We start from the raw sequence: 24,825 nt of genomic DNA on the forward strand, positions 1-24,825 counted from the left end.
GTGTGAGGACCCCTAGGGGTCAGCGGACCTACTCAGGGAGTCTGTGACTGCTCCACAATTAAGTAACATTAAAATGAATACAATAAAATTAATAAAGTGTGCACAAATGAAGAAAAATAGAAAATGTGAAAATGTTTTCTATATTTGATAATTAAACATATTTTAATATTTGAGCATTTGTTTGGTGTGTACTTAATTGTGTATATTATTTTGACGTTCAAAGCATAAGGATTGCTTAGGCTGGGGGTTCCCAGTGTCCCGTAATGACCCGGTGGGAGTCCCCAGATTCCAACAGTGTTTCAGTGGGGTCCGCAGACGTCAAAAGGTTAAGAACCACGGGCCTCATTTATGAAAAGTGACGCATCGCTGCGTGAAAACAGCGATGCGTCACTTTTCACCGCGCTCTCTCTGCGACATGATTGATGCGTCATATTTATAATATGACGCATAATGTCGCAAGGAGTTACAGATACGTCAGTATTTCTGATGTATCTGTAGGCGCAAAAGTGACGCATTGCTGGAGTGTGTCACAAAAGTGACGCAACTCCAGCAATGCTTCCTTTCACATGGGGAAAGCCCCATGTGAAAGGGCTTGCGTCAGTCTTACGCCTGCTGTGAGGCAGGCGCAAGATTTTGACGCAACAGCGTCCTAAAAGTGACACAGTGAAATCTCATAGATTTCACTGCGTCACTATTACGAGGCTTTTTGCGGGGGAACGCCCCCCTGCATACATTAAACCTGACGCAGGTTTAATGTAGCGCAGGGGTTTACAAAGTGACGCATCTGCTTAGATGCGTCACTTTGTAAATAGTGCGCATCAGGAGGCAAGTTTTACGCCGCCGATGCGTCACAAAAAGTGACGCATCGGAAGTGTAAAACTCACGCAAGGCCTCATAAATGAGGCCCCACTGCTTTAAGCTATTTTATGAGCTATGAACTATATGACCAGTTTTTAAACATGCATCTCTCCAGCAATTGCATCATCCACCTGTGTTATCCTACCAGTGTTGCACCCTTAAACATGCTGAATACACAGATGCTTGTAGCAGGTGCATTAACCCTCTGGGCTATCTTAAAATGCCTATTGTTTTTTTACCAAATATGGACACAAGCGAGAATTGTCATTTACCCACTAGAAACAAATATTTGTGTATAAGTATAATGACCTAATGTGCCAAAATGAATGGAATTGAAGAAACAGTCCTTTGAAGTGTGTTGGACTTGGCCCTTTTGGCAGGTTCACCCTGAAACTTTTTGCAGTGTCCTAGCCTGTTTCTGTAACCTTGCGTTGGTGATTTTAGGCCTCTGCGCACTTTCTTACTGTGGTCCAGTGTAAAGTGCGTGCACTCTCTGTGTATGTATGGTGAGACTGGCCTGCCCTCCCATAGGAATGCATGGAGAATATGTGTGTCCATGGTGGTTCCTGACGTGTGGGGAGTGCAGGGGCGAGTTTGGTATGTGCAAACTCGTGAGATTAAATGCTGCGCGATGATGTGCGCGGATTTAATGTGTCTAGTGTTGAAGTGCCACTTCTAGAAGTTGGCATGTCTGTGCAGTAAATGTGAATTGACTGTCTGGCTTGTGATTGGCTGGAGCTGGCTGGTGTGCCTGGCTCCAGGAGTCAGGATGGGTCTGCCCCGGTGGTGAATGGAGAGATCTGCATGTTGATGGGAGGGAGGAGTGCACCTGGGACCTGAATAGGGCTGGGCCTTCCCTCCACAATGCTGGCTCCACCCCCTGTGGTGTATCTGATGTCCCTGACCCATCCCGTGAATAGGCAGAGGGGCTGAGCAAAACAAAGTGCTCCAGAACCAGTTGCATCTGGTTTGCCCCTTGCCTGCACCTTTGTAAACAAAGGATTTCTGTCTATAAAAAGGGGCTGTGACCCCACGAAAAATGTTCTTGTGCCCAACTTGAAACAACCAGGGGCGTGCTGCTGCTGGGGCCCAGGGGAAGGCTTGCCTCCCTGGGCCCTGCCTAGCCCCTGGATGCCTGGGAGTCTTTTTCCTTTGCTGAGGAGCTTGGTGCTCCCTTCCTTCCTCCCCAAGAGACTTCAAGGACTATTAGGACTTGGTGCTGTGTTCCTAGCGCCCTGGGAGCACTTTATTTTTATGCCTACAGCAAGCTTAGTGGTTCTGAGGAGGAGCGCTGTGTTTTCCCGTAATTACCCTGCTCAGGAACAGCGTGGGCTGGGCAGAGCGATGCTGTTCGCCCTTCAGGAGGGAACCCCCCCCTATGGGGGATTCCCCCATCATGCCGGAATTGCGTGTGCCACCCCGGTTATCTTTATTTCAATTACGGGTGCCCACCCCGTCTTGGTGCTGGTAATTAAGCGGGTGCCAACCCAGCTGTGTATTTTCCATTACGAGGGAGCCTACCCCTCTTACTGCCGGTATAAAAAAATGCACCGCTGCGGCCCCGGAAGTCAGGCAAGCCTTGCCTGGGATGGGGGCGGGGCCGGGAGAGGAAGTCCCGCACGCCAGCAATGAGAGGGCAGCGCTGGGCTCCCGTGAGGAGAGGGAAGTGCCGCAAGTGCTGCCCCACGCCAAGAGAAGTCTCCTGGAGCCTCGTAGGCTCACCTGAGAAGCCCAGGGTCCCCAGAGAGGGCCAGGCTGAAGAGGAGGCGGCCAGAGCAGGCAATGACCCAGACAAGTGCCCTGCGGGACCCCCGTAGTGAAAAGGGAGTCCCGCGGGCAGCCCCAGCTCCAGGCCACCAGAGGAGAGCAGAGTTCCCCACAGCAGGAGGGGAGAGCCTTCGATCAAGCCCGACCTGGTGAGTGTCATGGGGGCTCCGGGCATGTGTTGGTGCCTGTGCAAGGCACAGTGGCAGGGGTGCATCTAGGGTGGCCCCGGATGGCAGCTGGCCGCCCCAAAGTTCTACTGGTGATTCCCCGAGCCCAAAGGCTCCCACAATGGCCCCATTGGTCCCACAGGTCCCAGTGGGGGTCTCGAGGGCCAGAGGGGCCCGTGTTTTTGCCCCTGAGGGCCCCAGTTCTAGGCAGCATGTGCATTTTAAGAGCCCCGGGTGGCTCCAACCTGTTTTTGGCCACAGTATCTGTTTAAGAGCCAGAGGGCTCCAACGAGGGGCATGTTTTGTTTCAGAGCCAGAAGGCTCCAACGTTTGGAGCACCTTTTTGTTTAAGTAGCCAGTGGGCTCCTGGGGCGCAGTTGATTTTAGAGCCAGATGGCTCCACTGCCCCTAAGCTGTTCCCAGAGCCTGGAGGGCTCCACCGCGTTGCAGATGATGGTCAGAGCCTAGAGGGCTCCAGCCTGTGGCGCAGTTTGTTTCCAGGGCTACTGAGCGCCCATGCCGAAGTTCCTATCATTTTCACCTGCCCAGCAAGTAGTGGGCAGCTGCACCGTTTAGGCGCAATTCCAGTGAGAGTCCCTGAGAGGGACAGAAGTGGCACAGAGGTGCCAGGCCTTCCACAGCTGTGCAGCACTTAGTGCCTGCTGCAGCGTTTAGGCCCTGTTCTTGTCCTCAGCTGCCTAGCAAGTAGTGGGCAGCTACAACATTTAGGTTTGCGCATATGGCGCACCCCTGACTGGCGCTGCCTTAGAAGCGTGCCCTGACATTCTGGACACAGGGCATTTGAGCCCCTTCTTGAGATGGCAAGTTGGCCAGGGGAGCTGGTATATGGATAGGGCGCAAGGCCCTAATGTTATTATGTGCTGAAGTGGTTGTAGTGCTAGGAAATGTATTGTGTATAGTATGTTTTGCACACCCTGTATCTGATATCTCTAGATATGGTTTATGCCTAGGAGGTTGTTTTACCTATGGAGGTTCGTGTTAGTGACATTGTACTTCACTGTGTGATTTACGCCCCTAAATGTGAATTATACTTAGGAGGTAGGGTCTAATGTGTTTAGACTAGTGAGGAGATTGCATAATGTGTTTATGCAGGTGAGGTTGGCGCAGGATGTAATTGGCGCCTGATGTGACTGTACATAATGTAGTTTATGTTACAGGTTGAGGTGGAGTACAGTGATTACCAGTAGTTACTGGTTGTAGGTTTATGATCTATTTTTACTTGTACCAATTTCTGCTAAGTGTTGATCCTGACAGTGGCCCACTTGGCCCTGTCCTGTGTAAATAATCCCTTGTGAATATTGCCCGTGCCAGTTGGCACAATGTATATTGTGTGATTACTATCTGATGTGTTTTGAGAATACAAAAGTAATTTTTATATAACCTTGTGTGGAGTTCCTTTTGTGGTGTACCTGGGATGTTGTTTCTGTGTGCGTGCGCAAATGCTTTACACATTGCCTCTGGGATAAGCCTGACTGCTCGTGCCAAGCTACCAAGGGGGTGAGCAGGGGGTATCTTGGCGTATGACTCCCTTGCCCTGACTAGAGTGGTGGTTTCTGCCTGGTTTTGGCGCAAGCCTTAGCCAACCAAAATCCCAGTTCTAACAAAGTGGGATTAGGAAGGTTCACTAAATTACCCTCCACTTTGAACGACATAGCTGTCACTGAGTGAGTAGCAGAGCATGCGACACTGGCACTATAAGTACAGTCCACATGAAGTGCTCCCCCAGAGAAAGTTTCCTACTTTCCTACTTTCTTTCTTTCTTTCTTTCCTTCTTCTTTCTACTTTCCATATTGATTTCCTTTTTTCCATTTTTCTTTCATTTCTTACAACCTTCTTTGTCTCCCAACTTTTTTTCTTATTTCCATATTTGTTATGTTATGTTATGTTATAAGGTCTCTTATATAGTGCACGGCTACTCCAAGGAGTGTCCCGGCGCTTTGGCAAAGAGAACTGGGAAAGAGTACACAACACAACAACTCACAGAGGGCCGAAAGAAAATTATTGAGAGAAAAGCCAGGTTTTCAACTCCTTTCTGAAAGAGAACAGACTGTTGGCTTTTCTTAGGGAAACGGGGAGCTCATTCCAGCACCGAGGTGCCAGGTATTGAAAGGAGCGACCTCCAATACGTGCGCGTCTAACGGGGGGAACAACGGCTTTGGCCAACAAGGCCGACCGTAGAATCCTCCTAGGCGCGTAGAAGGCCATACGCTTCCCGATGTATTTCGGGCCAATCGAATGAAGGGCCTTAAAAGCAAGGGTCAAAACCTTAAAAGTAATTCTCTTAGAGACAGGAAACCAATGCAGTCTCTTGAGCAGCTCCGAGGCTTTTGCCCTGCGCTGAAGACCAAAGATGGCTCTTGCAGCAGAATTCTGCACGATCTGCAGACGTGCCAAAAGATATTTGGGCAGACCGAGGTAGAGGGCATTCGCGTAGTCCAAACGCGAGCCTATCAAGGCCTGAACAATGGTTTTTTTATGTTGCAGAGACAACAACGGGAGAAACTTCCGCAGCATTTTCAGAATGCCGAAGCATTTCCCGGACAGCCCAATGATCTGGGGTCTGAACGAAAGGCTGTCATCGAAAAGAACACCAAGATTTTTGGCTTTTGAAGAGGCATCGTCGGGAGGAAACATGTCCAGAGGCCACCATGTCTTCCAGCTGGGATCAGGCGGACATCCGAAGAAAAGCAACTCCGATTTATCGGAGTTGCATTTCAGACTGTGCCGCTGAAACCAGTCAAAACCAGCGCCCAAGCATTCTTTGTTCCGACTACCATCGAAGGCCTCACCCTTATTACAGGTGAAAAGGAGCTGGGTGTCGTCAGCATAAGATATGATCCGGGCACCAAAGGATTCCGCCACCGCCGCCAGAGGGGCCATATAGATATTAAAGAGGGTGGGGCTCAGGATAGACCCCTGAGGAACCCCCACCTCCAGCGGCGGCATTTCGGTGGAGAACGGAGGTGCCCAGACCACTTGTTGGTGGCCGGTCAGAAAAGACTTAAACCAGTTCCACACCGTCCCACAAAGGCCGATCTCCCAGAGTCTTAAAAGGAGACCGTCGTGGGGAACGGTGTCGAAAGCCGCCGACAAATCCAACATAACCAAAATAGCCTTACCCCCAGAGTCAAGAGTCTCTCTGATGGCATCGGTGATCTCGAGAAGGGCTGTCTCCGTGCTAAGATTAGCACGGAAACCCGATTGAGAATCATGCAAGATGTTATTGCTCTCGATAAAGCTGGAAATGGGGAGATGCACATGCTTCTCAGTCACCTTTGCCAGAGCAGGGAGGAGGGAGATCGGCCTATAATTGGCATGGATAAGGGGATCCAAAGTGGGCTTCTTGAGCAGCGGCAGGATCAGGGCATACTTCCAAGCCTGAAGTACCTCTCCCGTGAACAGGGAGGAATTAAGCAGCGGATTAAGCAAGGTGTTAACTGCAGGCGCTACCCTCCCCAGGCATTTCGCTGGACAAGGATCAAGTGGCGAGCCAGATTTTAGCCAAGACAGGAGATCAAGAGAAGTAGCAGAAGACATAGGAGGAAAAACGGAGAGAAAAGGACCTTTCCCTTCCAATGAAAAGGGTAAAGTGGTCAGGTGGCTAGCAGCTGAAATAGAGCCAGCATGGGGGAAAGAATCCTGAATGGATTTAATTTTATTTATGAAAAAATCACCAAGCTGGCTGATCCAAGCTTCGGTGTGAGAGTGGGAGGGCGTACTCAAGGAGGGGAAGGTGAACTCTTTTACTGTCCTAAAGATTTCTTTACTCATGTTTTCAGCTTCATCGATTCTACGCTCCAGGTATACTTTTTTTCCATCCATAATATGTTTATGATAAAGCCTGATAGCATCCCTATATTTTACTTTATCACCCGGGTCATACATGCGCCGCCAAGCTCTTTCAGCCTTCTTACGGTCTTGGCGCATCTTACCAAGAAAGGGAGTAAACCAAGGGGCCGAGGCATGTCTACCCGCAGACTTGGCTGGCTTTCCAGGGGCTAACAAAGCGATACAAAAGGGGATGATGGACGGAGCGTTTGAGCAAATCAAACACTCACCCCCAGTCAACTGATCTGGGTTTAATCCATCACCATTCTTTAGCCCACTCAGCCACCCCATTTCAGACATGGCTATATGCAAATCAGTCTGACCCTGTGCCTCATGGGAACAGTCCAGCCCGAACTGCCAAGCCATGTCTTCCATGGATCAGAAACAAGCATCCTGGGACCGGTTTCGGATTCATAATCCTCATCAGCCAGGCTATCTTGAATCCAGTGGCCAAGTGGCCAGGGTATGCTCAGACGTGAGTCCCTTGCTCACTTTGCCACTGGAGTCAAGCAAGCCCGGCTGAAGACGGCTGTAATGCCAGAAACCGGTCCTGGGAAGCTTGATTCCAGTCCAGGGAAGACATGGCTTGGCAGTTCGGGCTGGACTGTTCCCATGAGGCACAGGGTCAGACTGATTTGCATATGGCCATGTCTGAACTGGGGTGGCGGAGTGAGCTAAAGAATGGTGATGGATTAAACCCAGATCAGTTGACTGGGGGTGAGTGTTTGTATTGTCAATGCTCCGTCCATCACCACCTTTGGTTTTTCTTTTTTCCAGGGGCTAACTCCTCAAATCTAGCTATCAGCCACTTCTGGACCAAATCAAGATTTTCCTCCAGATTACCAGATAGCTGACAGGGATGACGGCGGAGAGCATCAGACAGCATTTCCACCGAAACCTGATGAAATGGCCGGGCCACCCCTCTAACATCTTTCAGCGATCTAGGGCAAGTCATAGCAGAGGAAAGAATACGAAAATTAATTAAAAAGTGATCTGACCATAGGACTGGAAGCGGCGGGGACACGTCAATCGGCCTAGTCGAAAGTATCTGGTCAATGGTACGACCTTTAATATGGGTGGAACTGGTGATGTAGGGGACCAACCCTAACTAAGAGGCAATGTCCTGCAACTTAATAGTATCAGGATCCGTTGTATTATCCATGTGAAGATTCAAGTCTCCCAATAAAAAGCAGTGCTCGGATCTAAGGCAGGGCACGGAGAGCGCCGCCTGCAGTTCATCAAAAAAAGAGCCAAGGGGACCAGGTGCTCTATAGATAAGGATCCCTGCGCATGCTTGACAGGGAGATACCTGAAGGGTAAAACCCAAGGCTTCACAGCCCGCGATGTTATCAACGGGAAAAGTCGTGCAAGGGAGATGCTTATCCACAATCAGTGCCACACCCCGCCCCTGCCTACCACTCTATCCCTCCTAAAGATGGTGTAATCCGGAGGTATGGCAGTCACCAAATCTGGGCCAGAGCACTCTCCCAACCAGGTCTCAGTTAGAAACAGACAGGATGTTTTAGAGTCCGACAACAAATTCCAGATGTCAATGGAATGCCTACTGAGAGATCTGGTATTAAGGAGAGAACATTGATTGTACGTGAGTGGGGTCTCGAGAAAGATTCCATCCTGACCAGGAATGCGCCAGCCACAACCCGAACAGCCCTTCCTAAGTGTTCGTCCACCCGGGAAGACATGATGGCATTTAGTGGAATGTCTTTGCAATGCGAGTAGCTCCGTGGAAGAATAGGAGAGCATGATGACAGGAAATGCAAACACGACCCCAAAATATGAAAGAGGAAAGAAAAGAGGCCAGTAGTCCTACCTCGTCCGCCTCCGAGACGCTGATGAGCGCAGAAGGGCAGGACTCTGGCACGACTCAGGTGCAGTGAGGGCGCTCCCGCTGCGCGTCATCGCTGCGCGCCAGGGAGAGTGCTTTAAATAGCCTGCTCTCTCAGTCCACGAGCGCAGGGACGCTCCAAGATGGCGGCGATACTTCCCTTCCTGATCCAAGATGGCGCTCTCCGCCCACTACCTCCCCGGAACCGGACCCGCAAAGCAGCGGTGAGGTTTCTGAAGAATTATGGTGCAGGTAAGGGGCAGGACAGGGTCGCTAAAAACAAGGGTAACTCGAACCCAAAAATTAAAATAAATAGAAAAACGGGCAATTTAAAATAAACAGACAGCGGTCTAAGCGCGCGCGACCAGCACAGAGGCGCTGAGGCAGACTCTAGCCGCAGGTCACCTTCACCAGGCTGACCTCCTCACTAACCGCGCCTTAAATAGCCTGCTCTCTCAGTCCACGAGCGCAGGGACGCTCCAAGATGGCGGCGACACTTCCCTTCCTGATCCAAGATGGCGCTCCCCGCCCACAACCTCCCCGGAACCGGACCCGCAAAGCAGCGGTGAGGTTTCTGAAGAATTATGGTGCAGGTAAGGGGCAGGACAGGGTCGCTAAAAACAAGGGTAACTTGAACCAAAACATTAAAATAAATAGAAAAATGGGCAATTTAAAATAAACAGACAGCGGTCTAAGCGCGCGCGACCAGCACAGAGGCGCTGAGGCAGACTCAAGCCGCAGGTCACCTTCACCAGGCTGACCTCCTCACTAACCGCGCCTTAAATAGCCTGCTCTCTCAGTCCACGAGCGCAGGGACGCTCCAAGATGGCAGCGATACTTCTCTTCCTGATCCAAGATGGCGCTCCCCGCCCACAACCTCCCCGGAACCGGACCCGCAAAGCAGCGGTGAGGTTTCTGAAGAATTATGGTGCAGGTAAGGGGCAGGACAGGGTCGCTAAAAACAAGGGTAACTCGAACCAAAAAATTAAAATAAATAGAAAAACGGGCAATTTAAAATTTCTCTCCTTATTTACTCCGGTTTGTGTTCTCACTCCGTTTGCCCCTCACTTGCCTTTTCTTCATGATTTTCATCACTTCTCTTTCTCTCTGTAAACATGTCTGGTTCCATTGCCATTCCTTGGACCCCATCACACAACTGTGTCATGTTATCTTCTTTCTTGTGAGGCAATTTATTAGCATCTGCTTCTGTCTTGCGACGCGGAAGCCACAGTACAAAGGAAAGAAAACCCATAAAAACTATTTTTTTTTTAAGTGACACCTCAGCTCAAGCTGATATAGCAGTGTGTTTCACTGCGCCCTTGGCCAAGGGAACATACGATGGAGACCGGAAGGAGCTAGGTTACTTCCTGGTTCTTGTGTACACCATTACTTGAACTCCCATCCTTAGAAAGGAGACCACCTTTGTCACGTCCAGATGGAATGCTCAGTGTGATAATCAAGTCACAATATGTCGTAGCTTGACAGTGCAGGGGACAACATGGTGGTTGGGGTAATGTCGGCATTATTGAAGGTGTGGCGGAAGTACTCTTGAACAGAGTTGTTATTAAACAGAGTCAGAGTAGACTGTGTATGGAACAAGTACAGGTTATGCCTTTACTACGGTCTGTTATGGCACAAAACACTGCACTGTCACATGTTGGCCGTATGCTAGAGCCTAGACACCTATAGTTCCAGGATAGAAAATGTAGAAAGTCCCGACAAACTTCAGCACCGGTACTGCTGCTCTAATCTAAGCACCACTAATCCAGTAATGCAATTAATTATAGTTGGAAAAAATGTTTAAGGGGCTCCACTTATGGTTAATGCATATTGATCAATAATTCATGTACTCAATTTACTCATCAGATATACTCAACTAATGTATTTTTGCTTTTTGTTAATTATTTCACAGTTTCATATTTCGGCAAAAAGCATCATCTAAACAACTTATTCCACAATTACTTGTTTTTATTGTAGTTGATATCCTGGTCCAAAGTCCTCCATTTTATAGTTTATATCCCTCGAATCAAACAATTGGCTTTTTTAGTGCTAAGATCAATAACCAAATTAAATCAGCTAGCCTTATATGTACCAACAGATGTTTTATGACGCGTGTCACGTTATTCAAGTCTAAAAACGAAATGAAGAATGACAAATAGAACGTCGATTAACCACATGCGCGCGGCGGGTTTTCCCGCTGCGCGCTGAAGTTTTTAAAACCCCGCGGTTCATGACAAGCTCAGCTCGTCATGAGCGCACGGCAGGTAAACCTCATGACGAGCTGAGCTCGTCATCAGCGCAGAAGGAGTTAAGAACATCTAAGTTGTAACATATATTATTTGAGGTAATCATTTCTGAATTAACGAGTTAATGAGAAATGACTGTTCAATAAAATCTAATGTTGATTTTGTTTACAATAAATCACTGTACCAATAGCTACAAAAGTATTGTTTTTAATAGTCAATCAATCAATCAGGCGTTTGTTAAAGCGCGACTACTCACCCGTAAGGGTCTCAAGGCGCTAGGGGTGGGGGGGGTTGGGGGGGTGCAGGTTCCATTCCATCAAGGAGGGGGTCTGTCGAAGAGCCAGGTTTTGAGGTTTCTTGCGAAGATGGGGAGCGATGTTGTCTGTCTGAGGTGGAGCGGAAGGGCGTTCCATGCTTTGGCCGCGAGGAAGGAGAAGGAGCGGCCTCCCGATCTGGTCTTTCTGGTGCGGGGGACCACAGCGTAGGAAAGCTGGGCTGACCGTAGGGTCCTTTGGGGTGCGTGGAATTCGAGTCGGCTGTTCAGGTATGCTGGTCCGGTGCCGTGGAGGGCCTTGTGTGCGTGGGTGAGCATCTTAAAGGTGATTCTCGCCTCAACGGGGAGCCAGTGGAGTGTGCGCAGGTGCTGGGAGATGTGGCAGTGTTTTGGCAGGTTGAGGACCAGTCTTGCGGCAGCGTTCTGGATGTTCTGTAGCTTGCGGATGAGGTTTTTGTTTATTCCGGCGTAGAGTGCGTTGCCGTAGTCGAGTCTGCTGGTGACCAGGGCGTGAGTGACTGTCTTTCGGTGTTCGAGGGGGATCCATTTGAAGGTCTTACGAAGGAGGCGGAGGGTGTGGAAGCAGGAAGATGAGACAGAGTTGATCTGGCGGTCCATTTTGAGCTCGGAGTCCAGGATGATTCCCAGGTTGCGTGCGTGGTCTGTGGGGGTTGGCGGGTTTCCGAGGGCGGTGGGCCACCAGGTGTCACTCCAGGCGTCGGGGTTTGGGCCCATGATGAGTACTTCTGTTTTGTTGGTGTTTAGTTGTAGGCAGCTGTTTTTCATCCATTTGGCGACGGCTTCCATGCCTTCTCGAAAGTTGCGTCTGGCGGTGTTGGGCTCGTTGGATAGGGAGAGGATGAGCTGGGTGTCGTCTGCATATGACACGATGTTGAGTCCGTAGGTTCTGACGATGGGGGCAAGTGGAGCCATGTAGACGTTGAAGAGCGTCGGGCTGAGGGAGGAGCCCTGGGGGACTCCGCTGGTGATAGGTGTGGGGTCCGAGAGGAAAGGGGGGAGTCTGACCCGCTGCGTCCTGCTGGAGAGGAAGGAGCAGATCCAGTCGAGGGCCTTGTCCTGGATTCCTGCATCGTAGAGTCTGCGTATTAGGGTGCGGTGGGAGACTGTGTCGAACGCCGCTGATAGGTCGAGGAGGATGAGGGCTACTGTTTCTCCTTTGTCCAGTAAGGTGCGGATGTCGTCTGTTGGGGCGAGGAGGGTGGTTTCCGTACTGTGGTTTTTTCTGAAGCCGGATTGGGAGGAGTCGAGGATGTTGTGTTCTTCAATGAATGTGGCGAGTTGGCTGTTGATGGCTTTCTCGATGACTTTCGCTGGGAACGGGAGCAGGGAGATGGGTCTGTAGTTTTTGAGGTCGGTGGGGTCCGCTGAGTTGCCTAATTTCTTTTCTTTCACTTCACTTTCCAATTTCAATTGCAAAATTACAATTTTTCAAGAAATTACCCACAAAGCGGTTTCCAGTCTTCCAATTATATATTGATCTAAACATTTCTTCCTAATTTATGTCTATTAGTAGAACAAATCTTGATTAACATAAAGTACTTACCACCATCATGGAAAGCTGAAGTATATATCATCAAATCTGTGTGCAAGAACCAGCCCGCAATTTTTAAATCACAGTTTAGGCACCGATTCTATGGTGCAACAATGAATGTGCTGACAAACTGAAAATCGTGCATATAGATTTTAATTCCTGCTCACCTGTGAACGAAAATCATTATATAATGAAAGTCGATGGGCCATGTACCACACTGTTATTTTACATAATACCTGCTGGGCATGCACAGGTTACAATTTCAAATGCAATGAATCTGAAAATCAACTCCAGCACAAACAACGTTTGGCAAAACCTATAGGTCTGGCAGTGGTGACCAACCTTCTGGCTTTGTCAATGCTTATTTTATCTTGCCATGCTTTTTGCAAAAAAAGCTATTGCTTGTGATGCTGCCAGGCTCTAATCTAGCTAAAAAATAATAAGCAAACATATTTTTGGGTCCCAAACAGCATACATTGCCATAGTAGTCCCTTGTACTTTTGGGAACTACTATGTGTGTGGAAGTGCTCCTTGTGAATGGGCAGAATACTGTCACTCACAGTGACCACCACCAACAAAGTCAGACCTTCATCCACGTCTGCCTGAGTAAAATCCTCTAAATCCTCTGGCCAAACACCATCAGCAACAGCTACCTATGGCAGCAGACTTTCCAAGTCCCTGCTCAGAAGAAATCATGAAAAGACATAGGGGCTGGATAGGTCACACCCTCCACAACCCACGTCAAACGCCACCAGGGAACACTCACCTGGAACCCTTATGGGAACAGAGGGAGGCCTAGAAACACACAATGTCGAGGCCTCTAGGCGGATGCAAGGAGATGGGTTACACCTGCAGTCAGATTGAAAGAAAAGCCTAGAACAGAGAGGGCTGAAGAGTCCTGGTTGACAGCCTATACACCCGGAGGGGTAGTAGGCATAAGTAAGTAAGTACAGTGAATTTAGCCAGTGACTGAAGTGGGCTGCACCATTGCCCCATGCTGTATGCTTTAGAAGAAAAGTGTGAATGTGACAATAAAAGTCTAATGGATGAAGAGGACTAAATGAAAGCCTCTATAAGTAAGTATATTATACATATAATTTTATTAAAATCTATTGGCCTGCAGAACACCAGACCGTATAATTGTGGGGCAGGTTGTCTGGTTTAAGCTTGTTTGCTGAAAACATAAACAATGAACTGATGAAACATTAACCCGTTCCGTGCTCGCGTCTGCCAACGTCCGACACGAGCACTACCTTGCGGGTGCTGCGCACGACCGTTGGCCGACGCAGCCCTCCCCAATTTGTAGAATGCCCACACCGCGGCGGAATGTCGCGAGTGGATGATTCATTAACTGTTATACATGAAAAATAAGTGGACACTATAAGCACATTTTTGTATTAAACATAGTTCTAGTTACCACTTTGAAAGTGATTTGTGTTGCAGTGTTTTTTTTCAATCAATTCTGACTTTTGTGTAATATACCTTATTTAGCCATTTAGCGCATACAAAGGCAGTCAACATGTCCTTTCATGTAATGTCTACTATTGCAAATGTGTTGTTTGACATGGACTGAAAGTTTTCTAATGCTGGGATGCTTCTAATTCAGCAGATAGGACCATGGCAAAGACTGTTGCGGTGATTGGAGCTGGGGTCAGCGGGCTCGCATCTTTAAAGTGTTGCCTGGATGAAGGGTTGCAGGCAACGTGCTTTGAGAGAGGAGACGATATTGGAGGACTCTGGAAATTCACGGTAAGTGGCGGGTGTCAGGTTGTTTTTATTTCCGTAGCAGTAGTGCCAGAACCAAAGGGTAGACTCCCCCCAGTTCAGCATTTATCAGGCACGATAAATTGCATATAATCTGAGTTTTTGGAAATTAATCACCAAAATCTTTGTGACAGTAAATACTATGCACTTTCCCCTTTTAAATTCCAGCAGGTTTGATCTGCCAAAATGTAAGGAAGGGGAAGGACTGTAACGCAGCTGTTAATTACCTGTTGCAGCAGCAAATTCAACACAGCACAATATTCTGCCCCACTCATAATCCGGGGCAATGTGTAAAGATCCCGCCTCATATTAGATGACTCATGGCGCGCTGTCTACAGGTCACAGTTTCATGTCACTATGAAGGGGCAGAGAGCTACCTGTGGGGGAGTTCTTGAGTGTCCCATTTGGAGGCAGTGTTGCACATTGCCTTGAAAAATGTGGAAGATTTAGCACTCACTTTTGACACAAAGATGGATGCCTTGTTGTCATTATGCATGATACATCTGTGATTGGTTGGGCGGACGAATGTGCGGTTTGGGCAGCTGGTAGGAAAATGCACTGGTGTATGTCAGTACATGTTGGGAGCATTCAAAGAGGCTAGTGCTACCAGCACACCCAGGTCGGTTTTCCTGGCAGTGCCACCTGAGAGGGATAAAGGGGCATCCTGGGATACAGAAAGGTAGCTATTCAGTCTAAATATAAGTCGACAACTAATCAACGACTAAATAACCATACCTTATACCAAGAAGGTCTAAAAAAATGGAAGGAAAGTGAATGAGTGAAAGAGACATTTTGAATGGTTGCATACTCGCCACAATTGTCTGGAAAAAGGAGGTAAACAAATGTTTAGGGTGCTAATTAGCATAACAATGTCAATGCAGGAAAGTATGCCAAAAGCAATGGTCGAAGTGGGAAAAAAAACAAGATGAGCTGTGGGTGCAGAATCAGAGGGTGGGAATAGCCCGAGGAGTGTATCAGTGGGTGGAGTCAGAGGTGTGGCCCGTATGCACAACACATCCCAATTTTTAGTATTTGGCATTTCACTGACCAGCTAAAGCTTATTATGTTATTTAATTCAACCAATGGAGACACATGTTTATTTAAGGTTTAGCTACTGACTCTAAAATACATTCACAAAGTGTGGTATGTTTTCAATCACAGAATGCCCTAAATACGCTTAAAAGTGGAACCACAAGCCAATTGTATCTGAGCCATGGAGTTTCTGTCATCAGCACTTCTCCTACCTTTTTCCCCAAGGGCAGTTCAAACTTGAATGGCAAGAGTTTGGGCCACCCAAAACAGTCATGCTCACTCCCCTGTACTCCATGCAGGTTGCATTACAGGGGGGGGGGAATGGATTGTGTCGATTTTCAAAGAAGGTTTTCAAGCTTATGTTCCCGGTTTACTGAAAAAAAAGTAGTCTGTGCATGCCGCGTACAAATAAAACACTACCAACTGTTTGTCTCCCACAGACTGGTGAGAGGGCAGTTGTCATCGTCTCTTAAGGGTGCATCGCTGCCAAGGTTTCAGATAGTTTATGCATAACATTTCTATGGTTTTAGTCTGCATATGAGTGACGTTTTAGTGTCAAATGTGTGAAACTGAGTTACTCTCTCACAAGTTTATCCACGCAATGACCAATATTTCAGTACCTTTCTGTGAGTTTTCTGTTACTGCATCCAGATATATCAAACAATGAACACAGGCCTAAAACGACCCAGACCTGTTTGTGTTGCCAATGTTTGTTTACAGCTTTCATAATTAGAAATTAAAATGTTTCAATTTTGAAAATATGGGCTTTGAATTAATCATAACTACGGAATGTGAAAAACATATTGGTCTTCAAAGTGTCTCGTTCACTCGTTCTCCTCTTCATATTAATTTCCTTCACAGTCTCTCACTCTGTTAGCCGCGTATACCCTTTTAATCCACACATATTCTGAGATCTTACATCTGCATATCTCACACATCATCTCCTTCATCTACACTACTGTCATTTAACTCTGTCTTTCAGCATGTACTTCCTTGTGTCACAGGGACACACAAACGCGCTCTCTCGCTCTCTCTCTACAAGTAGATTTCTGTGCTCTGCAGACAGGCCAAGGATTGGATGAGCATGTAGTCGGTTTGAATGAGCAGGCACTCAAAGCATTAGAACCAGTGACAGACAGGTACTATGAGAAATTTTTGCTGACTTCATTCAGATTCTACTCCAGAGCTCTACATCAAGTCCCAGCATGAACACCCACCCACAACCTGAACTCACCCAGACGCGTAGATACAACTCAGTAAACAGTCTGCGCTATACATGACTCTTATGTTGCATGAAAAAACTACAGAAAAACAATATCTGGAAAAGCAATATACAGATAGGCAATGCAAATATGAAGTAAAATGTTATGTAAGAAGCATTTGCAATGCAATCGGTCTCGCCTTTGGGGCCTTATATGTATTAAGCTATGCATCACATTAACCTGGGTGCTGAAACATCTACTGTTCTTCTACGTGGAGGGAAAGTAAGCACCAAACTGTATGACTCGCCAGGTATGGGACCACATGGAGAGAAATGTTGCCTTTCAGCGGGAAATGGTATAGTCCAAAGCTCTGTTTTTAATATAAAATCAGGGCCTTCGGTGGTCATATCACTGAAAATTCAAGATTAGAAAAAAATATTATTGACTACTGGTGCTCGTGTAAGACAATGTCTATGGACTGGAATCTAGAGAACGCTAAAGTGATTTGGGTATTTTACTGACCTCTTCTGGTCGTTTTTTATCAAGAAAGTTAAAGAGAGACAGTTGCCAGAAAAATTAAAAAAGAAAGTCCCTAAGCAGAAAGCAATTCTGGTATTTTACTGACCTCTACTGGTCGTTTTCTATCAAGACTGTTAAGTAGCGGCTGTTGAACAAGCAGAAAGCAATTCTGGTATTTTACTGACCTCTACTGGTCGTTTTCTATCAAGACAGTTAAATAGAGGCAGCAGCCGCGGCCGGTAGTGGGAGTACTGGCCGGGCGGTGACGTGAGGAGGGGCAGGGTGGGGGGTAGTAATGTATGGATTATGGACTTTAAAAGGTAAGTAAACATAAAAATAAATAAAACGAATTTCGTTGCACACACTGCATCGCATTTGGTGATGCAGTGTGTGCAACGAAATTAGTTTTTATTTATTTTTATGTTTACTACCTTTTAAAGTCCGTAATCCATACCTTACTACCCCCCACCCTGCCCCTCCTCACGTCACCGTCCGGCCGGTACTCCCACTACCGGCCGTGGCTGAGAGGAAGTTGAACAGAAAAAAAGTCCTTAAGCAGAAGCAGACAAGTCCTAGGGCTGCTCTCCAGAGCCCACAAAGTACATACACATATAAGTATATACTAAAGTATATACAAGAGGTCTTGAACGCTCTACCTTAAAAGGGACTGCATGGCTGACATGAATGGCCCTAAGTAAAGGCTTTATCATTGTTCTAAGCATTCTGTAGAGAGGCCAATTATTAGATGATTATGTTGTCTATACTACTTCATGATTCACCAATAGGCACCGTGAAAAACATTCACTACCTTAATCTCAACTCGCCTGCTCTTAAAAGTGCTTCATCATGCACTCACACACATAACAGAGGTGACTTTTTATGCACTAGATCAGAATCACATATTGCACGGAAAAATACTACAAAAACCCAACTGCTGGCATAAGCATCAGTAGCGGCTGTTATTGGATTGGGGTGGTGTGATGGGGGGGCTATGGATAAAAAAGGACTTACCTGAAACAGATTGCCGGAAGTATGGCTGGTTCTCCTCTTCAACTTCCGGTCCCATTCCCGGCTGACAGCAGCAGCAGTAAGTGCCCAGGCAGCAGGCTCTCCTGAGACAATTACAACGCTGCAATGGCTCCCCATAGTCAATCACAACACTGCAATGCAGCATTGTGATTGGTCTGAGCGGTGTGGTTTGGCACTCAGATGGGTACAGGGAGGCTCTGCATGTTCCTCACCAGGCTGTGTAATGCAGCCTGCTGGAGAATATGCAAAGTGCGCAGGACTGCTTGGTCGGCCCAGGAGGGCTGACCAAGCAGTCATTCGCACTTAAGGAGTACAAATCACTCCTCCCCCAGCATTGTCCAGCCTGCCCCACGAGCCACTGACTTCCATTGGAAAAATGCAATGGTAATAACGATACGTCATTATCATTGTATTTTTCCTTTGGAGCAGTGGGTCGACGCTCCTCCACCTTAGTGGACGAACCACCACTGATAAGCATGGTATTCATGTGGAATAGTATATAAAGTAAAACTCAAAATGTACACTGGCCTTCATTGCTCGCATGCATTGCCTGGGTTTCGTCTGTTCTAGGGTTGCAGTGCTGCCTGACAGTGTCACCTGCGGTCCAGGCTCACTTGCCAGGCTGCTACTGTGTGACTGCCAACCTGTAGGTCTGAGCAGAGCAGCAAGTGCCTCTAACTTGCTGGACCTGATGGCACTATAAGTACTTGGCTGTGCACCAGCTTCAAAGTGTGATCTGAAGTGCTACTGCTCAGGAAGCTAGCCGTCCAAGAGCATTGGTTATTTTGTAAAATAACATGTGTTGAGGCTCTCGTCAGGAAGCAGCTTGTACCAGCCCATTTCTTCTATTAGCGCCACCTAAAATAAAACCAGCCACTAACCATTGAAAGTTGAGAGAGGGTGTGGTGTAATGGCCAGAGCTGCTGACTTCAGATCTGGGGAACCAGGTTCGAGTCTCGGCATCGGCTCAACATCCTGTGATATTGGGCAAATCACTTAAACTCCCCATGCCTACCATAAATGAATGTGTGCTCATGAAAACCGACATTGTTGATGATTAAGTGCTGGTGCTTGGCACAGAAAACCACTGGCTCAAATTAAGCACTTAGACACGTGTCGAAACTGCAGAGAATGTACATTGTTAAAAGCTGGACCAGTAGCAGGCTCCATGGTAACCAGAGTCACCTCTCCCATGCCCTTTTCACACTGCCTGGGGCACTGCCTAAAGGTCAAGCAGTTCAGCACTGGCTGTACATATGCCACAGCAGAGATCTAAGCACCTCATGCCTTGCTGCAGAGGAGCTAAATTTATTGCTTAGTTTGTAAAAATGTAAGTGCCAGGGCTTTAATCAAGAGGCTTCTGCAGATTGCACCACCCATTGCCACTGCCAGCTTTGCCAATGACAGTATCTGCACAACTACTAACCGCCACACTGCTGGAAGTGATGAAATTCTGACTATTCCTGGCCCCTAAAGCTATAAAAATAGCTTGAGCGGCAGGAATTCGTTGCTTTTAATGCATACTGAATTTGTAAACAAATGCTTGTCTGCTTATCTCTATACCATACTAACAGCGCCATCATGTGGCAGCTGTCATAAGTGCCAGTGTTATTAAATATATACATAACTCTTTGCCTGTCTTTTGCTTCCAGGCCTTAACCCCTTCACTGCGGCAGCTATACCGCCGCAGTGCTAAGGGGGCGGGGCGGAAATGCGGCGGGCGCATGCTGGTGACGGAACCGCTCCGTCACCAGCGTCGGTTGCGCTGTGCTTGTGACGGAGCGGTTCCGTCATGGCCCGCCCCGCTCAATAGAACGCTCAGCGCAGGCGCGGAATTCGCGCCGCGCATGAGCGGCGAGCGGGCCATGACGGAACCGCTCCGTCATCAGCACAGCGCACCCGCAGCTGATGACGGAGCGGTTCCATCATCAGCATGCAACGGGTTAAAATATGGCTGGCACTGAGCTGCTACTTGAGGAGTCTGAGCCTTTTGTGCAGGCTAGCAGCTTTGCGATTACCCATTTTGCGAAAATGTACGGAATCGCAATTTATGATTCCCTAAATGCAATGCAGGAAACAAGAAAAAATTGCGACCCTGCATTAAGGAATCACAATTTACCATCAATTTCAAGTTGGTGGTAAATTGCAAATCCTTAGAAAAATGCCCTTAGGGCATGTATGTGCGCCACATGTGCACACTTACCTGTTTTGGGGGTGCCTCAGGGTGGCCTTTTGGCCCCCCATCACCCTTAAAATTGCATTTCAATTCTCGAGTACCTGTTTGGTACTCGCAAATCGCGATTGACTTCCCATTCATTACTATCAGCCTTTAGGCCCATAGGAATGAATGGGAAGACATTCCTTAATAGCAAATCACAATTTGTGATTTGCTATTGAGGAATATGTAGGACGCACAATTTTATTTGTAAAACCTACATGCATAGGTAATTACGACTCCCTAATAGCTATTCATTAATAATCGCTATTAAGGATTCGCAATTGCCTACTTTGGCGCATGTGGCCCTTTATTTCCAATTTAAAGTCAATCCAATATATAAGCATGTCAGGAGAATATTGAACAGATAAAAGATAACTGCTGGCAAGTAAAGTATTGCTATTGGTTCAGTAGCAATAGGATACGATACTAATTAATCACAGTCACAGCAATGCAGAAACTGAGAATTAGAAACAGGAGTTCCTTAAAGAAACTCTGATTCTCTCTCCTAAACATAAATCAGTCCTAAAGTCATCTAATCAAGATTCTAAGTTTAGAATAAGGATGGTTCGTAATAAAGGGTCTGAAGGAAATTCGGAACTGCTGGAAGGTGTCAGCACAGTGAAGACTCCAATAAAAGTCTTCCAGAATTGGAATAAGTGTTTAGCATGAAGCTTCACACTTGCAAGATTAAAGGAAGCAGAGAGGTCTGTACCCATCAATGTCTAAGGAAATCTGTTCTAACTTCTAACAGTGTGAACACTAATTAAAACAAACAAAAACACCCACAACAGTTGTATCTCTTCCCACACCACCAGGAGCCAATTTCTCTTCTTGTGTTGTGCATTTGGAACATTACCAGACTTTCCTATCCGCGGGAACTTGGACAGTTACTGCAACCCTGAGCATTTCTCGTTCCTTATACACGATGATCTGGAGGCTCCATACACTTATAAGGTCTTAATGTTTCTTGCCCAGATTTCTCTTCTCAGACCTTGTAATCTGGAAACTAATACAGACAATACTCCTTTCTCTAGCCAATGAAACCTTTGAATGCACTTGCAAAAGAAAGAAAACTCGAACCAAGCAAAGTACATTTCAAAATCACACGGTCATTAGTCAGGCTAACTTTAATTCAATATTTAATGTGCATTTCAAATACATGGTTATACTTGTGCACATATAACTCAAGCCAATGAAAACATGATTACACTTTCAAATAGAGCTTTTAAAATATACTGTGACTCAAAGTATAAATGCAAACACGAATACAGAATGCATGTCTTCATGTTAAACTGACCATTAGGGCACATTTGTATAAAACTAGTTTCTTCAGTGCATATTTCATGAATGCGTTTATATGTTCACACACATCACTATTCTTATGGCACACAGTAAATATAATTTCAAAATGTAACTTGCGTAATGATGATGTGTAATGGATGGATCCTAAATTGCACAACTTCAGAAGATGGTCTGGTTTTAATCTTGCAGACCCGGTGATCATGAAACATTTGTGCTTCCTTCAGTGAATCCTCCAGGAAACATAATGTTGGGGAAGCTGCTGGAGATAAAATAACCAAACAATCCAACAATACAGCCCATTTAGTCTCCTATATACAATAAAAGACATATTTGCCCATTGTAGTACAGACAAAATACATAGTTGTAAGGATCACCTGCTGATCAACACCTTAGGGTCTCATTAGCAACATGCTGGTCATGGGCTACACTAGGGTTCTCCAAAGTCGGACCTGGGGGCCGAATCCATGCTGGATTTTTAAGATAACCACATTTATCTAAATTGAGATATGATAAAAATCTGGCATGGATCCGACCCTTCAGGATCAACTTTGGAGAACTCTGGGCTATAATTTGAGGACCATCAGCTCAAAGTGAAATGTTATAGCTTTAACAGGGTTTCCTCTTCAGTAGTGTGAGCTACGGTCTCAAGCCAAACATACTGAGAAAATGACACATGCAAGGTGTTGACCCCATAATGAGCATCAATAAACACATTGTACAATACTTGGTTGTGTTGCATGCAAATACACCCTCAATTTTGAGCTCTAAACCATGGATGGACTGCGGAAGCTGAATAATTCGTTGACTGAGGTCCTTACAGATCAGAATTAAGGCTTCTTAGAGCATATGGGTATGTTAAATTCTATGTTCAGGTCTGATGATGGGTCTAGGCAGAGAAGAGGGGCTTGAAATGAGTGGTATCATGATAGAGAAGGGTCTGCATCCATTGACTTTTGAAGGAAGCATCTCATTGACAAAGTACTACAGGTCCTGGTGAGAAGGGTGATAGCACAGTGGTGTTTAAAAAGCTTTTCAGTATTAACATTGGCCAAGAGGCAAACTTGTTAGAGTCACAGTGTTACGATTGACAGGACTTGTTATCTGAGTTAGAACTGAATAAAGTTATCATTGCGCAAAGATCTTCGATCTGGGCACCGTGCAGATCCTGAGAGAGGATCAAACTGATTTGCCTACAGTTGCAGTGGGTGTCGCAAACGCTGGTTCCCGAGAGCTTTTTTCAAGCCCAATCTTTTGGAATATCCACCTGCAATAAATTCACATGCGTTTAATATTAATACCAATCAGAACAGTGAGTGGAGAAGCGGAAATACGGACATGACTCCTACCTTTATGGACCAATGTTCAGCAACACTTGGCTGCAGAACGTATGCAGATGGAAAGATGGAAAACGTTTAACATGGCGTTGGCGTCAGCTGTTGATTTCTGGTCCTTCACGTGCAGTTGATGATATTTCGAACATTGCAATTTACCTAGGAACTTCATTTTGTTAGAGATAGAGCACATTTGTTACATTGTTCAACACTTTCTGTTTTCGGTTTCAATGTCTAATTCAGGAACATATAGAAGATGGGCGGGCCAGCATCTACAAGTCTGTGGTCACCAACACCTCCAAAGAGATGAGCTGTTTCAGCGATTTCCCTATGCCCGATCGCTTCCCCAACTTCCTGCCTAATTACAGAATGATGGATTACTTCCGGATGTACGCGAACCATTTCGACCTACTCGAACACATCCAGTTCAAGGTGAGGACAGAGGGGATGCTTCCTGGGACAACTGGTATTATTTTGATTCTCTTCTGAAAAATGATACCCCTAGGCAACAAATGGTCAGATATATAACAAGACCTATTCCAACACAGTCATGATATTACAAACTCTGTATACATTAAATTCATATTAAAACGTCATTATATTGATACAATTTCATATAGTGATATCCTAGAAACGTCGTTTCACAAACATAAAAAACTAGACAAAAACATTGCAACATACTTCCCATGATGAATCAACACAAATGTATACAAGAGACAAACTTGTACAAAGTGCAAAATAGACAATTAGTCTTAAAAAGAATTATAATTAGACACTGAACAGGGACAATTAAATACATACAGGTTTACAAAAGTGGCTACTTGATAATTTTTCTTATTATCCAATAAGAAAATGTATCAAGTAGCCACTTTTGTAAACCTGGATGTATTTAATTGTCTGGTTAATTGGATAATAAAAAACTTATCAAGGAGCCACTTTTGTAAACCTGGATGTTTTTAATTGTCCCTGTTCAGTGTCTAGTTATAATTCTTTTGAGAACTAATTGTTTCCACTTCATTCGTGTTTGTCTATTGTATACATTTGTGTTGATTCATTGTAGGAAGTATGTTGCAATGTTTTTGTCTAGTTATTAGGTCTCGGCTGGATATAGCAGTGCGCATGCGCCGCTCTCGGCATTCGAGAGCTTCTTGGAATCAATACAGATTCCGAAGTTGTGTTTCTGCTCCGCCTGCAGTTTTCATTTGTGCGCATCGTTTGGCGTCACAAATTATGCAAAAGTGGGTGCAATGATTGCACCGGAGGTATTTTAATCCCTCCTGGTTGCCACCCTGTCCACTTTTGGCCCCGCCCCCGGGACTGGATCTTTTACTGGCTGCAGAATACGGTGGGTTTTATAATGACTTTTGGCACTTTTTTTTTACCTTTGTTTGCGTTCGGGCTGTGTGTTTACTCGTGGGTGGCATTTAATAATGTGCTTTACATGAGTACCAGTTATCTTACATTGGAGCCCTTTACATGTGACCCAGTTAAGTTACACAAGGACACATACGATTTATTTTGGTAGGCAGGGGGTACAAAAATAGATGTGCTGCACTGTTGGTGTAGTTTGACACATTACCCGTACCTTTACTACGAACGTCACATGGTTCTTGACCAATCGGAGCAATCTGCCTGAAGGAGGCACAAAAGCACAAGTAAACACAGTTGGTATATACAGTATGACATACATCCAGGAAACAAAAGCACTCACAGCGGTCATACGGGCTCGCGAGCAGCCATACAATCGGTGCTCAGTGATACCAGCAACATAACAATCCATAATGAATCGCGGGCGGCCTCTGATGGTTAATCTTGGTGCCAATACCGCACTTAGAAATGGAACCATTTTAACAAATCTATAACCCTATTCTT

At 46.3% G+C, this 24,825-nt stretch overlaps 1 protein-coding gene across 2 annotated transcripts in view; it reads left to right on the forward strand.

The window, feature by feature from the left end:
- Window positions 1–24,825, forward strand: part of LOC144754535 (dimethylaniline monooxygenase [N-oxide-forming] 2-like) — a 425,016-nt gene that overhangs the window by 129,424 nt on the left and 270,767 nt on the right. Inside the window, exons 2-3 of one of the 2 annotated variants that reach the window (XM_078642466.1) lie at window positions 14,166–14,305; window positions 23,197–23,385. In XM_078642466.1, coding sequence (XP_078498592.1) covers window positions 14,174–14,305; window positions 23,197–23,385 — 321 coding nt within the window. In that variant the 5' untranslated portion in view covers window positions 14,166–14,173. Of the gene's footprint in view, window positions 1–14,162; window positions 14,306–23,196; window positions 23,386–24,825 lie in introns of both variants that reach the window. The other variant, XM_078642472.1, reaches the window with a different exon arrangement.

This window comes from Lissotriton helveticus, chromosome 1_1 (assembly GCF_964261635.1).
Source record: "Lissotriton helveticus chromosome 1_1, aLisHel1.1, whole genome shotgun sequence".
In the NCBI taxonomy this organism is placed as follows: domain Eukaryota; kingdom Metazoa; phylum Chordata; class Amphibia; order Caudata; family Salamandridae; genus Lissotriton; species Lissotriton helveticus.